Here is a 16,176-nt window from a genome sequence, read left to right as displayed (position 1 = left end):
TAGTCACATATAAGCACGAAAATCACGGAATAACATCAAAACAACCATTTTTGTACCGAACAATAGGGTTCTAGCTTCCCTTACCTAGAAATACGCTAGCAAAACGACCCGACACACCCTCGATACAGAACGCACGAGCAGAGCAGCTCTAGGAACGAACGGAGGAGCTGAAAAGATAGAGGGACAGAAGCACGATATGGGTCACTCGGAACTCTAGCTGGAAAAGAACGAAATGAACAATAAAGACGAGTATGGGCTAGCCACAGTACTTACACGGAGTAGGAAACAACTTCGAACCAGCTTGAAGACGGCAGGAACGTAACCCTAGCAGAGCGTATTTTTGGCGCACGGAAAAAAGATGACGACTACGTTTCTGAAAGTGAAAGGAAGTGTGGAATTAGGACAACACTAAAGGCTTTTATCTTATGGGTCGGTCTTTAGACTCATTGCTGTATGGCAGCCCTTAAAAGGAAACAGAATAAAAAGGAGACCTTACATGACAAATTAGTAAAATTATTTTACGATACAATACAGGCAGTTTTTGCTTGGACTTCCATAATTTTGTTCTTGCGTTTTTATAAAATTTTCTTTTAGTTCTTAATTTTTAAATTATCCCATTTAAATTTTTGAAGTGAAAAATAACTTTTGAATTATACATCCAAAAAGTTATTTTTTTCTTAAAGGTAAATTTTTAAATCGTATAATTTGAAAATTAAAAATAATTTTTTAATTATTCAATTTAGAAGTCAAATTATTTTTAAATTGAGTAATATGAAAATTAAATGACGTGTGGATTGTGCATTTTAAAAATGTTTTTCTTTTAAAAAAGTAACTTTCATATCATCCCAAAATTTGAATTCTGTAATTCCAAAAGCAATTTAAAAAAAGAAAGAAAAAACTTCTAAATTGTATAATCCGAACAAAGTTTAAAAAAGAAATTATAAAGGTGCAGGAAGAAAGTTATGGACGTGGAGAAAGAAACCGCCATTAAAGTCTTAAACCTTAGAAAGTGATTTTAAAAGTTTAATTTTGACAGTCAAAGTTTAAGATTGTTATTATCTTAACACCTTAGGGTTTTCTGTGAGATTTTATGCACGCTACCCACAGAAGTCTTCCTGTTATAAATCACATAAGCTTTTATTATGCATATTATCGATTGATACACGCAAGAAAAGTCCTAAATTGTGAAATTCTTGGAAGCTTATAAGCCAATAATTTTCAATGGTGACTTTTTCTTCCTTCTCCAATGATTTATTTCTCGTTGGCTTAGCGAATTCCCACCCACCCTCCAAATTTAATGGAAAACAAATGGTGAAGAAAAAGGGTGACAGCATGGAATTCACATGATCATTCAATGTTGCAAAACACTTTTACCATTTTTGAAGCATACCCACCTTGCCTACTTTTCATTATTTCAACACACTCTTGTATTCTCAAAAAAACATGGAACACATCCATTCACATTGGTTTAGAAAAACTTTCAGTCAGCTACATAAAATGCATTGACTTTTCTGATGCCACAAAAGTCTAAGAAGGTTTTCACACAATGCTTTTTCTTAGGTGAAAAGATCAGGGAAGAAAAATATTTGCCTTTGCCTAAAGCTGAAAAAGTGTCATAGTAAAAGAAAAGGTTTGCAAAAGTGTTAAAATTTATCTCACCTCACCTCAAATAGAAAAGTGATAATCAACATTAGTTGATATTAATGATATAGTGACGTGTGCTTTTTTTTACTAAGTGATATTTTGTGTGTTCAAGTAATGACTCTACTTTAATCCACTAAATTAATCCCTTGAGATTGTGTTCTCACACAATAATACATACATTTTTTACAGATTTTATCCTCTTACCTATGCTTTCCATGAAAAATATGCTAAATAGGTGCGATGACTCATCTCATCACAACCTTCGAGTTCACAATAGTTTGTTTGGACCAGAGAGAACATAATGATGGACACAGATAAAATTAGGTGGGCCTTCTCATGTGAAACTTTATAATCAGATATACCTTATTTTCAAAAAGGTGTTTGTATAATTTTTATTTTTCCTCTTACCATCCTCATCATCTTCAGTGATCCTTTTAGGCTCCACCATTCTAGGATGTACTATAGTCTATATGGCTAGTGAGAAAATAACTCTGAACTTTCCTTGCTTGTTTCTCTCCTCTGAACATTCTTAACTGTTACAGTTAACAACTCTGCGAAACTTTGGCTCGTTCAGTGTGTGAAGATGGCAGATATGTTCATTCCTCAGAAGCAGTCATGGTACCGGAAATTGAAGATTTGAAGTGATTCTTCAAAGAAATCAGAATTCAACAAAATACTAGCCCAGAATTACTGTGAGATTTCCTCCTCTGTATAAATGAGATTTGTTTCATTTACGAAAAACATGATAGTTCTGCATATTTTGTGCTGCAACTTTTCAACTTGTCCTCATATTCCAAATTCTGCAAATTAGCAATGAGAAATCCTGAACTAGTCCTTGGCATTAATTGCATATTCTGATTTTCTGCATCCACAGGTTCTTAAAACTTAATCACTAGCTTATTGCATAAATGAGGAAGGCCTTGATTATAGCCTTTTCCATAACCATATGCTTCATCGCTTTTGTGATATCCAAGATTGTTATTTCAGTTCTCCTCTACAAAAGATGGAGAAGAAAACAGATGATCCATGAAGAAGGTTATACAGGTACGGATGGAAAAAGGAATGTTTTCTGCTTTAGTTTTTGCAAAGAAAAAATATGACAAACTAATCTGAAGTGATTGCATAATACAGGAGGGAAGATAGTAATATTTAGGTCTTCAGTGCTTAAATCTCTCACAGCTGATGCGATCTTAAAGAAGACACAGAAACTGAACAACAAGGACATCATAGGGTCAGGTGGTTATGGTGTGGTTTATGGACTCAAACTAGATGAATCCACAGCCTTGGCAGTAAAAAGACTAAACCGTGGAACTGCAGAAAGAGATAAAGGCTTTGAGAGAGAGTTGGAAGCAATGGCAGACATAAAACACCGCAACATTGTGACTCTTCATGGATATTACACTGCACAACACTACAATCTTCTCATATATGAGCTAATGCCCAATGGAAGTTTGGACTCCTTTTTGCATGGTACGCATTTGTTTGATTCTAACACTACATTCTAATTCATTTGGTAGAAGTCAAATAGAAGGAAATTATGAAATGAACAATTTTTGATGCACTATAGTTTTTAGTATTGACTCTCTTTTACTCTCATATTTGCTCTAACAGTATTCTTAGTTAAAATTCAAGACTGGGACGAAATGGTTTGGTTCAAGTCTCTTGTGTTGTTTTATGATTTTGGAATGTTGTGATAATTGAGCATAGTTTTCTAATTGCAAAGTCCAAAGTGATGCAGGGAGATCAAGGGACAAGAAGGTTTTGGATTGGGCAACCAGATATAGAATAGCTGCAGGTGCAGCTAGAGGAATATCATATCTTCATCATGATTGCATCCCTCACATTATCCACAGAGACATCAAGTCAAGTAACATATTGTTGGATGAAAATATGGATGCTCGAGTTTCTGATTTTGGATTAGCCACTTTGATGCAACCAAATAAAACTCATGTCTCAACATTTGTGGCTGGAACTTTTGGATACGTGGCACCTGGTATAGACCGAAGCAAGCCAAACACAGTTTTTACATTTCAAACTACTTGTGTTTCAAATTGATTATTTCTTTTTCTTTTACCAGCTATATTATTGTTTGCATGCAGAATATTTTGACACAGGAAGAGCAACACTGAAAGGGGATGTTTACAGCTTTGGAGTTGTTTTACTGGAGCTTTTAACTGGGAAGAAACCCAATGATGAAGCATTTATGGAAGAGGGAACAATGCTTGTCACATGGGTAAGAAAAAAATTCTTATATACTTCCTTCTATGATTATATTATACTCATCAACCTATGTAGTTCTTAATTTTTTACTCAAGCACCATATTTACTTTTAGCTCTATCATTGTGAAACAAGGAAATAACCTTTTAGGTGTGCCATTGTGAAACTGGAATCTTATAAAACATATTCTATTAAATATTAAAAAGGATGTAATGCTTATGTTAGGTACCAAGTTCAATTTGAAGAGTATTTGGAGAAGATGATGTTATTATTGTCACAGGTTAAGGCTGTTGTTCGAGAGAAGAAGGAGGAGTTAGTACTTGATAGTAGCTTACGATGTTGTTGTTCAATGGAAGAGGTAAATAAGGTGTTCAGCATTGCAATGATGTGTCTTGAACCAGATCCTTTGAATAGGCCAACCATGGGTGATGTTGTCAAAATGCTTGACCAAACAGAAGAAGATAAACTTGTTACAGAATCCTGATTTTGATATCAAAGCCATCTCGTGTTTCTGGAAAACCATCGGTGGAGCTAGACTACAAGATGTTGCTTGGGAGTGTCATGCTCAATAGAGAGAGGGAATGGGAGAACATAAAAGAAAAATGTATGGGAAAGTATTGAATTTTGAAAGGAAACAAATTGATGTGGCCTTATGATGATATGAATAGAATCAGCCAGTGGATTTTTCTTACAGCGTGCAAATTTTTATCAAAATCTCTAATCTAGTGAGATTTAAAAAAAAATACTTAAATAAATAAAGTCGAGTTAGAAAAACACGACTTTAAATTATTAAAATTAATAAAATCGTGTACTAAAATTACAACTATCACTTTCATATAAAAGTCATCTTTTGTATTGAGGACTTTTCTTATTAAACTTTCATATTTACAGTTTTATATTTATATATATATATATATATATATATATATATATATATATATATATATATATATATATATATATATATATATATATATATAATCATAAAAGTAAGAAGAGAGAAGTCGTTAATAAAAAATACGACTTTAATATTTTAAAGTCGTGTTTTCTAAACACGGATTTATCTATTTGTGTATGTTTTTTTAAAAAAAATTTGTCAATATTGGTAATTTTGATAAAAATTACACTATTTCAGTAGAAAAACTCAGCCACTGACTGGTGCCTGTGAACTTCAACAAATTTTTTGTAATTATTCATGGACCTAATGATTTTAATTTACGGCATGATATGAATAAATTTCAATCCACCAAGTTGAATGTGTCAGGACTAAGATAAGTAGAAGATATAGTTTTGGTCAGAGAAGAAAATGTATGATGAAGTGGTGGTAATGAAGTGTTTCCTAAATAGTAAATCAGAATTGATTTAAAGAGTAAACTAATGGAAAAACAAATTATTTTAAATGACTAGACATAAACACCAGAACTAGGTAACAGCTTCCATGTGTATACATCAGAAGACTATGAAGCATGCTTACATAGACATCAGTAGAATATGGGTTATAGCAATAACTTGAGGATTGAACAATTTCAGTAAAAGAAAGATCCATGCAACTCTCTCAATAAACACAAAATTTTTTCTATTTGAGTACTTTTGACAAGCCTTCAGCCACCGAAACTTTCAAGGAGGGAGAAACAGGACTATCTCCAAGGAATACATTAAAAAGAGCAGAAGCCACATTTGCAGATTCAATTGTAGCATCTACAGTAGATGGAAACCCGTTTGAGGAGACAGAAACCTGAAATATCAATGAACTTAGTTAGAACATTTTAGACGGCAAAGGTAAATAAAGAAAAAAGAGTTAAATATATTTTTAGTCCTTAAACTTCTTAAACTTCGATTCAAAATTGAAATTTATCTATGTTTCAAACTTTAATATATTTTGATCTTCAAATTGGATATAATTTTTTTAACCCAACGATGTTAACTTCTTTTTACATGTTAAACAATATTTCATGTTAACATTTGAGCTGGAATATATTAAATGGTATAAATAACTCAAATGTCAGCAAGAAACACTATTTAGTACTTAAAAAAGCAATTAACGTTGTTCAGTTGAAAAGACTATATCTCTTCATGTTTAAAGTTTGGAAACCAAACCGTATGAAAGTTTAGGATATGGACGAATTTCAATTTCACGTCTATGTCTAAGGTAAGGAACTAATAACCCAAAAAAAAATAGATAATTTGTTTGAACAAAATATTACAAGAAAAAATATGAAAGTAGATTACAAGCAATTTGGTGGGGTTCAACCAAGTCAGAAGTATGAAAGTTCCGTTCTTAAGAGGGCGATCTAGAAAGACACCACGGAAAGTGGTCAAAGCAGTTTCATCTGCAGATGTGGATGCTGGAATTCTTGGAGATATGGCATCATTTAATGCATCCCAAAATGTTTTACCATCAACATCTCTCACAAGAATAATTTGCAATGATTTCTCAAAGGAAGCTGCAATCATATAAAGGCATGTATTATGAACTTATTCACTGTATGACTCAGCATTGCAGAAACAAATAAATGAATATGAAGTTGTTACATTGGAAAATGGTCTGGAACAAGGAAGAATTCCCCTGAATAGCATCTTTTGATAGCCCTTTCCAAGCATTCAATTCAGGGGTAATAGATTGATCTAGATACAAACCTGCAGCATAGACCTTAACACCAATAAATGCAAAAACTTTCTCTCTGTATCCTGAAATAAGTGTTGTTATCCATCAAAGTTTATAACATTGAAAATAAAAGGGTAAATACATTATTGAAACTTAATAAAGATTTGCAACACAATACTGATGGAAGATTATTGAAATAAAAATTAACAGACATATCAATCTTTTCTCACATGCTCAGAGAATTTTTATCTTTTTCTATTCAAAAAGTCATGATACTACGACATGACTTTTGCTATAATATATATCTTTTCATACGTCAAGAACATTTTAATCTTTTCTCTTCCCAAAGTCATGTGGTACTATAACAACTAACCAGTTCCAAACAAAGTTAATGAATTTGAGCAACCCGGAAAACTCAAACATGTCTGGAATTTCACATTTGTTGCTGGCTCTTCCACGTATTCAGCATTTGCAGCTGCAATGATCAATTTCAAAAGTTAAATAAATTAGTCATCAGTTGAGTAATAGGCAAGCCAATCAAAATAGGTGAAATACCAAGATGAACGATAGACTATGATACCATTTCAAGTTTCACACTAAAACCAGTTGAAATTAAGTAAAGTTGTTTCATAGATATATAAGTTAAGTCTTAAGAATTGAGGTCGGTGATGCAAGTGGCATCAATTGTCCCCAAGTGGATCGAGTCGTAATCGAATCGTAGAGTTTGAACTGTTACACTATTAACTAGAAAGAGTTGCGCCTTGACTAACAGCTATAGCTTCTGAACTAGTGGTAAGTGTTGGATCCAATAATTGGTATCAGAGTCAAGAGTATGGCAGGCAACATCTTAATTAATTGTAATTTGTAACTGATCTTGATAGTTTGAAATGAAGTCTTTTGTAACAACAGTACATGGAAACAGAGTTCAAACTCCTAATGGAAATTTAAACATTTGACAAGTACCCTGATAGTGAAGCCTAGTGTTGCTGTTATGCCCTCTTTGTCTAAGTTAAAGAGGAATCCTTTATGCCAGCTGACAAACAGGTAATTCTTTTAATCTATTTTCATTATCATCAAAAAGATGTAAACAAAAATGCCATGCCTATATATATATAAGTACCAATTATCAATTAAGAACTTTTGGTATGTTGATACATTTTCAATTATATTTGAGCTCTCTCCCTCTTTCTCTCTAACACACACACCTACATACAGCACACATTCAGTATTAGTACAGTATTTTGGACTCTAAGTCATTAATGGAGACTAAGTGTTTGTGTCTATTTCAAAGCCTGGGCCTAATAGCTAAGAACTTGTGTTCAATAGCAAGATACTCATGCCACTTTTGCTACTTGTTTTTTGATCAACAAACTCAGGGATGCAATATAAAACGAGAGGCACACATAGATGTTCGTTTTAGAGAATCTTTAAAAGCTTCCAGATTCACCAAAAAAATATAGCCATGAATCGTACATGGAAGAAATCTCTTACTTTATGCCTATCTTACACGACTTTTAACTTGCTCGACCAGTCCAAAAATTGTTTATTTCTTATTATTGCCTCACAAGAGATTCCACAAGTACCAGTATTATTTTGAATGTAAAGTTCAGAAAAGCAAATGCAAAAGCCTTGCCCCTTCTCACACCTATCCCTTGTTTAGAGTGCAAAATGAATTAAAGAGGAAACCACACCCATGTTTAAAAACTATTGCAGCTATTGAAGTTACATCTCAGAGAAAGTCAGAAACTTGCCCATAAAGGATTAAGTATAGGAATAACAAAATAAAGAAGAACACCAGAATCTCCTCTACCATTTCCTTTCTCTCTTTCCCTTCTACATACATGTACAAAGAAGCAAGAAAAAAAAGACTGCAGAACATCACAATAAGTTCAACTGTAACCATGTCACTCTCCAATTGAATATGCAAAAGCATTATTCTCTATTCAACAAGTTACCCAGCACGACTAAAAATTAAACATTTATAGCAACATCAATCCAACTTTCAGGGTATGGAATATTCTCCACAACCCTTAAAGTTTATTTATTCCCTAGTCTGCATTGTTCATCTTCCAAGAAAGTGCCAAGTGCATTCCAAGAAGCAGTAGAAGAAACAAACCAGGCAACACAACATGGCATACAATACAAATTGGCATTAAAAAATAGAATGGTGAAGAGAATTGAAAAAGCAAAAAATAAAGCTGAAAATAACTGAGTAGGAGTGACCACAGAATCTAACCAGAAGATGAAGCAGCTTGTGAAAGGAAAAGGGGTTGTCTTCTACTGCTCTTGTGTGAAGAGAAATGCATATGGGTGGTTGATAAGAGTGAGAAAGAGTGGCCATGGTTGCTGAATGGCAATGTTGAATTTGAGACTCCTTTATGAACAAAATTTTTTGTGGGGTGCGTGGATGGTGAAAAGCTTAGTGCTGTCGAAGCTGCTACAGCTCCAAGCATTTTTTAAGGTTGGATTGTGTTGTGTGTGTACATTCAACAAAGATGTTTGGTAATAAAATATTTGAAAGGATTAATAATATATGTATATAGTAAGATCAAAGCAATCTGAACTGAATAGAAATACTCTACTCTCACCTCGGTTTTTCCGCCCTTGTTTGTTACCGACATAATCTAACCGTCATCTTGTTGAAGTGATTTTCCTTTACAGATAGGTTAGGTTTTATTGGTTTTCATTTTTTTTTTAATAAAACAACATTCACGGATGAAATTTCCATTTTTTTTTCAAATTTATTTAAAATTTTAATTAAAGAATAATTTTTTTATGAATAATTATTTTTTATAAAATTTTAAAATTTATAAATATTCCTTATAAATTTTATGTGAAAAGTGTTTTTGTGTAAAATATTTTAAAAAAATAGTAATAATTTTTTTGTAAATTATTATTTACAACAAAATTATCTAAATAAAAAGATTTAAAAGAAATAACAAGATATGTATCTTTAAAATTAAGATTAAAAGCACACATTATAATGTTTAGATTATATAAACATATAACATTTAGAGTGTTTGTTATCATCAAAATATTGAATGATCTACTAGAGTTAGACCTTCGAGTGGAGTTCTAAAGAATACACATGTGAGGGTGTGGACATCATTTTTCTTAACAGGTTATTGTACTTAATATTTGACTATAAAGGATCATGATACATCTCCAATACACACATATATTCATTTCATATACATGCAACCATTTCACAAATACATACATATATCCTAGTATATATAAAGCAAACATTATAATATGTCGTGTAATAACAATAAGAGATATGTTACTTGATTGATACTTCCTTGCTTGAAAACCAAAAAAAACAAACAACTTGTCACCAAAATAAACCCTTCAAATGACTCCAATTTAATTAGTCCCACTTAATTCTATCATTTAAATACACCTATTTAACACAACCCCGCATTAATCCAAAAAATTGTATACACCAATTGTTTTTCTTATCTTTCCTTGGCTCCTCTTGGACAAGATTTGAAGACTTAAACTTTACTAAAAAAAAATGTATTTAAAATGTCACGTTTTATTTTATAGTGTCATTTATTACTACTATCATATATGTACGTGGCAATTTCACATTATGCCATAGATATAATCACCACAAAAAATAAAATTGAGGTTTAACTCAAACTACCACAATATTAACCATATAATTCATTGTATACAGTGTCAATTTAAACTTTTAAATATTTTTGCTATAAATTCCTTTTAAATTAAAAATCATTGTCAATGTAAGTAGGGGTGTATCTATATGTCATTATTCTCTTACCATACGGTGTTTCTAATGAAAATGGGCATTCGCATTATCATTATTCTCATATACAACAACTATAGAAAACTTACAACAACTTTATATGTCAACTTTTAAATGTTGTGAATCAGATCCCGACTTCACATAATTTTGTCTTGTTTTAAAACCACATGTTGAGCTTATTGAAAATTCAACTATGTTTTCTTTGTGTCTTTTTGGGATATGGTCTTGGTCAAAAGGGATATCGTTGTCTTAATCTAGTTTGTGAAAACTTGTATGTCTCACGTCATGTTGTTTTTTTAGAACATATTTCATTCTTTTCTAATCCATCTAGCTCACATTATTTGACCACATTTGATGTCATTAAAATTGATCTTTTTCATATTGATGACACTACACCTACTTCCGTACCAACACTAGAACTCATCTTAGAACTCTGCACCAAAAGTTGTACATGTTAATCCCCCTACTACACCTGCTCAATCATCTTTTGATATTATAGTTCCTCTGCCACCTATTCGACCCAATCGTAATCATAAGTCTACTCAACTACTAGATTTTGTTTATTCCTCTTATTCTAGTTCATTTATTGCTTTTATTGTCTCTATTCATTGTCTTCATGAGCCATCATCCTATAGAGAGGTTGTTTGTGATCCACTTTGGTAGAATGTTATGGTTGAGGAACTTACTATTCTACATTAGACTCATACATGGGATCTAGTTCCATTACCACCAGGAAAATGTCTTACTGGATCTCGTTAGGTATACAAAATCAAGACAACAGCAGATGGCTCAGTTGAAGGGTATAAAACTACACTTGTTGCTAAAGGATACACCTAAGAGTATGGCATGGATTACAAGGAAAGTTTTGCTCTTGTGGCAAAGATGACTATTGTTCATATGTTGATTGTTGTCACTTCAATTTTCAATGGAAGATTTTTCAAATAGATGTGAAGAATGCCTTTTTCAATAAGGATCTACATGAGGAAGTCTATATGATTCCACCACTAGGTGTCTCTCAAATATCTGTTGAAGTTTGCAAAATTCAGAAAGCCCTTTATGGTCTTAATCAAGCACCTCGTGCTTGGTTTCAAAAGTTTTCTACATTAATTGTTTCTCCTTATTTTGTTGCTAGGCATCATGAGCCTGCATTATTTGTCAAGAAAATCAATGAAAAACGTATTTTTCTATCTTTATATGTGTATTGGTGTTGATTTTATTATAATTGTATCTTTATAAAATGCATTATCCCATTATTTTGCTATGAAAGATTTGGGTGTATTGTGTTACTTTTTGGGTATTGAGGTTGCTTCTTCTTCCAAAGGTTATCTTCTATCTCAGTCCAAGTATATTGTTGACCTAATGTAACGTGTTGGGCTTAATGATAACAAGATTGTTGATACTCCTCTTGAGACAAGAGTACAATATTCCCCATCAGATGGTGTTCCTTTGACTGATTCTAATTTATATTGAACTATTGTTGGAAGTCTAGCTTATCTTATTGTGACTCGTCCAGACATCGCACATGTTGTCCATGTTGTTAGTCAGTTTGTTTCAACTCCAACAATAATTCATTGGGGTGTTGTTCTTCATATTCTCAGGTATCTTCAAGGCACCCAGTTTCAGACTCTTTTGCTTTCTTCTATGTCATCTTTAGACTTGCATGCCTATTGTGATGCGGATTGGAATGGTGATCCTAATGATTGAAAATCCACTACTGGGTGGTGTATTTTTCTTGGTGATTCACTTATATCATGGAAGAGTAAGAAACAAAATAGTACATCTCGAACGTCCACAAAAGCTAAGTATCCCATGCCTTTATAGAATTTACACATTTACATAATATATAAGCATGAAATGCCAGTAGTCGTAAGGAATCCTACCCCAAACAACCCAAAATAGTCGCGAGCAACGTCGCGCCGCCGGGCGGATATTCATTGCCGCCAGACGGTTCATACCAAAATCAAGAACTTTGTGCAAAAAGAGATGTGTCGCCTGGCGGCATACTAGTGCCCGCTAGGCGGTTTCTAGGCAGGAACCTAGAAACTACAAAAAACAGCGTCGAAAAGGGTTGAATTATCATACTATTGATCATGGCAATACGCAATTCATCATACACGAATCAAAATAATTATAAATAGCTCCACTTACCTGGAATGCTTGCTCCAATTGAGATCCTCGCTCTTCTTTTACACATTCTTCTAGAAAAACACCACACTTCTTCTCCTTTTTGCTTTCTCCACGAACCTGAACCTCTCCACTCTCACACGCAAAACTCTCTACACTTTTCTAGGTTAATTTCCTCTCCTTCTCTCTTATCTCTCAAGGTTAATGCCCCCTTAATTACCCTTTAATCTACTAAAACGAATTTTAATTAAAAAAATGGCTTAATGGTTATTCAATAACCATTACTTGGTGTCACCCAGCCCCCTAGGCTGCCTCCCTTGGTAGCTAGGGTTACTCTGACTCTTCAAATCCATGCCAAAATAAAATTAGGCAAAAAGAAAGTTTAGTTTCGTTCCCAACAAGGTTTGTACACACAACCCCTCAATTGCAAAGCCAATGTACAACTAATTCAACCAATTCATGTTTCATGATAATTCCTATAATTTTAGGATTACATTATCACTAACCACATTCGAACATATCATTAAAATAATGCACAAATTAAAATACATACAATTGGCATACATAGGACTTGAACCCAAGTTCTGTCACACAATCAAAGTACTCTCAACCACTTAAACTAGTAATTTTCCACGTCATAGCAATCCGCATTAAATGCCTTAGAGGCTCCTACTACCCGCATTTATTAAATAATTATCTATTTAATTATTTAAATTTCTCGAGTCTTACACTGTGATTAGGATGTTTGGGGTCACAAATGGTGCGGGAGAAATCTAGCAGAACCTAGATTGTCACGCACCGCCTGGCGGCACTTAGATTACCGCCAGGCGACACATCAGGGTAGAGGATGTCTTGAGTTGACTCTGCGAGTTGTGTTCTTTGGGGTGTCATTGGTGATTTTTTGCGTGATTTGGGTTAGTTGGCAGGGGGTTTTATTCATTTGAAACAGGCGAGGCAGTAAATTTTAATGCGTATAAGGGAGAGTTGAAGGGAATCAAATGCATGAAATAAAAAAAAAGGTTATTAGACAAAATGTGTTGAAGTATATGCTTTGAATTGTAATTATGTGTTCATTGGAATGTTGATCTATAATGGAGATCATAGGTATTCATTGGTAAAATAATGTAGTCATGATTGTTTACATTATATCTAAGTATAAAGCACGACTTGAATTATGAAAACTGATATGGATTGTATTTATTGGAAAGCAGTAATTAGGGCACCAAGGGTTGTTGATTCAACTAATTAAAGGATGGTTAACTGGTAGCATGATGATTGTGTAGTAGTCCTGGAAGGCAGGGTTGGTCCCGCTAGGCGAAATTGTGTGGCAAAAGTCCTGGAAGAAGCTTGGCGCCTGGCGACGTGAGAGGTGCGCCAGGCGGTCTAGAACCAAATTCCGCCTAGCGACGTGAGAGGCACACCAAGCGGTTTTGGGTGCAGAGTTGGTTCGCGAGGAGTATTTCTACACAGCTTTGGATGAAGTGTCATGGTGTGATGCTTTAGCTGGGGGCCCAATTATGAGTGTAACTTGTATTGGGGTAACACGTGGCCACTCGAGGTTGTAGCTTGGTGGTTTAGGTCCAGTGGAGTGTGGGAGATCATGGCTCGTACGACGAGGTTTCAGATGATTGCCCTCTTCAGTGCACCTGATTGAGTTTGGTAGTCTGGGAACAACTACGGACTTCGGTTCGTTTTGGGGAACTCCACTTGGTGTCGTGGATTGTGGCCGTGGCAATTTATTCTCGCGTGTGGACTATTAGTTGGTGGCCTGTAGTCGAAGGGGCGAGTAGACACTCGTGCAACAAAGATCGATCAGTGTACTCACCAAAGTGTGTAGAATCAAGAGGAGTCTAACAGAAGGTTGGAAGTTGAGGAATTGAGGAATGTGAAATGCTAACACGGGTTATAATTTTTAGATGCTTTAATTATGTCATGTTGTATTGTTTATTTTAACTAAGTTCACCCTATCTGTGTATCTTTTGCGATGATCATGTAACTTGTTTTATGGGAGCAGATGTTCATGCAGGTGAGCGTGTAGATGCCTAAAGTCGGAGTTGGGACCAGCTATGGGAGTTTTTACTCGATTTTACTCATGAACTATTTTGTAATGGATTTATAAACAATTTATAATTGTAATAATTGAACGTCGCGGTTTTTAGTTATAATTGGCGCATTGATATTGGATTTAGATTTCCCACGTTTTTGGGAAAGGACTTTATAATAAATGTGTATTTTAGTATTTTCTTTCTTTTTATTTTAAATAAGAAATTTCTGGTCAGGACGTTACAAAAAACATAAGCATTGAAATTAATGGCATTACATTATATTCATATACATTCATATCTAAAATAACATGATTAATAGGGTTCCAAAATTGATGGCATTGTATGATATTTTGAATGAGTTCCAAAAGGGTCATAGTCACATGGTTGTCATTGTTAAAAACTGGGACAAGACTGAACAACAACCTTCCAATGATAGCGCCTATGGTAAGCACATGATGTAATCAAATTAAACTATGCTAACATTTTATTTAGATTTCCTCTTCAACAACAAGGTTCTAAGAACAGTGTAAAGATCGTTTGCTCAAGCTAATTATTCCGATGATTGATGAACTTGAGCCAACAAGTAATATCAAATTTTAAATTTGTAGCAACAACACTTCTACATAGTGTTCGAGGAAAGTGAGTTGAACAAGAAGAAAGACGATGATGCATCAGTCACTGCTAATGTGAGCACTTTCACCAATTATAGCACATATGTTAAAGAGATCCTGCATTATAGTTTTGAAGGTGGTGAATTAGAGTTTGTAATAATATTTTAGGAGTCATATTTAATTTTCTAAGTTGATGTTGTTCTAGAGTTAGTACTGCACTAAGAGAGAAGTGAAATAAATGTAAGTACATGAACTATAATGCTTTGGATTTATGAATGGTTAAAACTGCATATTTTGTTTTTGTTTTTTATCTTTTTATGAATGTTATAGGAAAATTAAAATACAAAATTTAAAACATTTTCCTTTCATAGTTTTTCATTTATTTTGTAAACTCTAGTGATTACTGGAGCTTTTGTAAACTCCAGATCGAGAGTTTTATAAACCCTAACTATATCTAGGAGTTTTGTAAGTCTCTAGTAAGTTGTGCTAATATCAAGAATTGTTAAAAATCTCCAGTAATCTTTTAGTTATGCTGACTCTTCTAGAAAAGAAAATTCTAGTAAAATTATTAGTAGGAATTAAAACCCTACTTCTACTAAAAATAATTATTGTTGTAGTGTATAATCTACGTTAGAAGAGATGACACTATCTCACCTTATACAAGTGTAACAATGATACACGTATTTTCATTTTATGCACAATTATTAGATATTTACTTTTTATTTTTCTTTTTCCATTTTATTACATTATATAGCACTTATAAATCTATTTATTGAGTGTTAATAATATTTTTTTATTACAGGGGAATATTTTACTTACGAAAAAAACAAGAATGATAGATAATAGCGTCAGAAGGATTAAGAACTTGGAGCAGAATGTGACCCCACAATCCATAAATGGTTAAAAAAGTGGGGTCATTGTTTTCCACACAACGGTTCTTTCTTGCAATAATGTGTAGTATTATTATTATATATCCCATGAGAAAACTAGGAGCCAACAGTGACCAAGCACAACTCACATCACATCACATCACATCACGTGCAACTACTCTTTTCACTGTGACCCTTTTCCCATAATAACAGTCCCCACAACGTCTTTCTAACTTCCATTGCTGCTAATGTAGCCGTTATTATGATCTCACCTTAGTTTTTCACCCACCA

The 16,176-nt window shown here is 33.6% G+C and overlaps 2 protein-coding genes across 4 annotated transcripts; one reads left to right on the top strand and one right to left on the bottom strand.

Annotated features, from left to right (window-relative positions):
- Positions 1–2,042: 2,042 nt before the first annotated feature.
- On the top strand, positions 2,043–4,553 carry LOC114184188 (Protein kinase superfamily protein). Of its 2 annotated transcripts, none has more exons than XM_028071460.2 (6): positions 2,043–2,336; positions 2,519–2,688; positions 2,776–3,114; positions 3,383–3,637; positions 3,744–3,877; positions 4,143–4,553. In XM_028071460.2, exons 2-6 carry the CDS (start codon positions 2,553–2,555, stop codon positions 4,344–4,346), a joined length of 1,068 nt encoding a protein of 355 aa, XP_027927261.1. In that variant the 5' UTR covers positions 2,043–2,336; positions 2,519–2,552; the 3' UTR covers positions 4,347–4,553. The 2 variants fall into 2 exon arrangements, with proteins under 2 accessions (XP_027927261.1, XP_027927262.1); XM_028071461.2 differs by having other exon boundaries at positions 4,088–4,553.
- A 684-nt stretch (positions 4,554–5,237) lies between these two features.
- On the bottom strand, positions 5,238–9,075 carry FAP3 (Chalcone-flavanone isomerase family protein). Of its 2 annotated transcripts, none has more exons than XM_028071230.2 (5): positions 8,704–9,075; positions 6,841–6,942; positions 6,395–6,499; positions 6,092–6,306; positions 5,238–5,597 (listed from the first exon to the last, which is right to left on the bottom strand). In XM_028071230.2, exons 1-5 carry the CDS (start codon positions 8,918–8,920, stop codon positions 5,439–5,441), a joined length of 798 nt encoding a protein of 265 aa, XP_027927031.1. In that variant the 5' UTR covers positions 8,921–9,075; the 3' UTR covers positions 5,238–5,438. The 2 variants fall into 2 exon arrangements, with proteins under 2 accessions (XP_027927031.1, XP_027927030.1); XM_028071229.2 differs by having other exon boundaries at positions 6,395–6,550; positions 8,704–9,071.
- Positions 9,076–16,176: the final 7,101 nt, after the last annotated feature.

The sequence above is a fragment of the Vigna unguiculata genome, chromosome 5 (genome assembly GCF_037176805.1).
Source record: "Vigna unguiculata cultivar grain cowpea cultivar isolate G323 ecotype 2 chromosome 5, ASM3717680v1, whole genome shotgun sequence".
NCBI lineage: Eukaryota > Viridiplantae > Streptophyta > Magnoliopsida > Fabales > Fabaceae > Vigna > Vigna unguiculata.
The sequence above is the reverse complement of the archived record's forward strand: the minus strand, read 5'-3'. Positions and strand labels throughout refer to the sequence as shown.

Coding starts and splice junctions, on each gene's coding strand:
- LOC114184188 (XM_028071460.2), top strand. CDS start 2,553: ATGAGGAAGGCCTTGATTATAGCCTTTTCCATAACCATATGCTTCATC. Junction 2,689..2,775: donor CCATGAAGAAGGTTATACAG/GTACGGATGGAA, acceptor TGCATAATACAG/GAGGGAAGATAGTAATATTT. Junction 3,878..4,142: donor GAACAATGCTTGTCACATGG/GTAAGAAAAAAA, acceptor TTATTGTCACAG/GTTAAGGCTGTTGTTCGAGA.
- FAP3 (XM_028071229.2), bottom strand. CDS start 8,920: ATGCTTGGAGCTGTAGCAGCTTCGACAGCACTAAGCTTTTCACCATCC. Junction 6,307..6,394: donor GTTCCAGACCATTTTCCAAT/GTAACAACTTCA, acceptor ATATGATTGCAG/CTTCCTTTGAGAAATCATTG. Junction 5,598..6,091: donor TGAACCCCACCAAATTGCTT/GTAATCTACTTT, acceptor TTGATATTTCAG/GTTTCTGTCTCCTCAAACGG.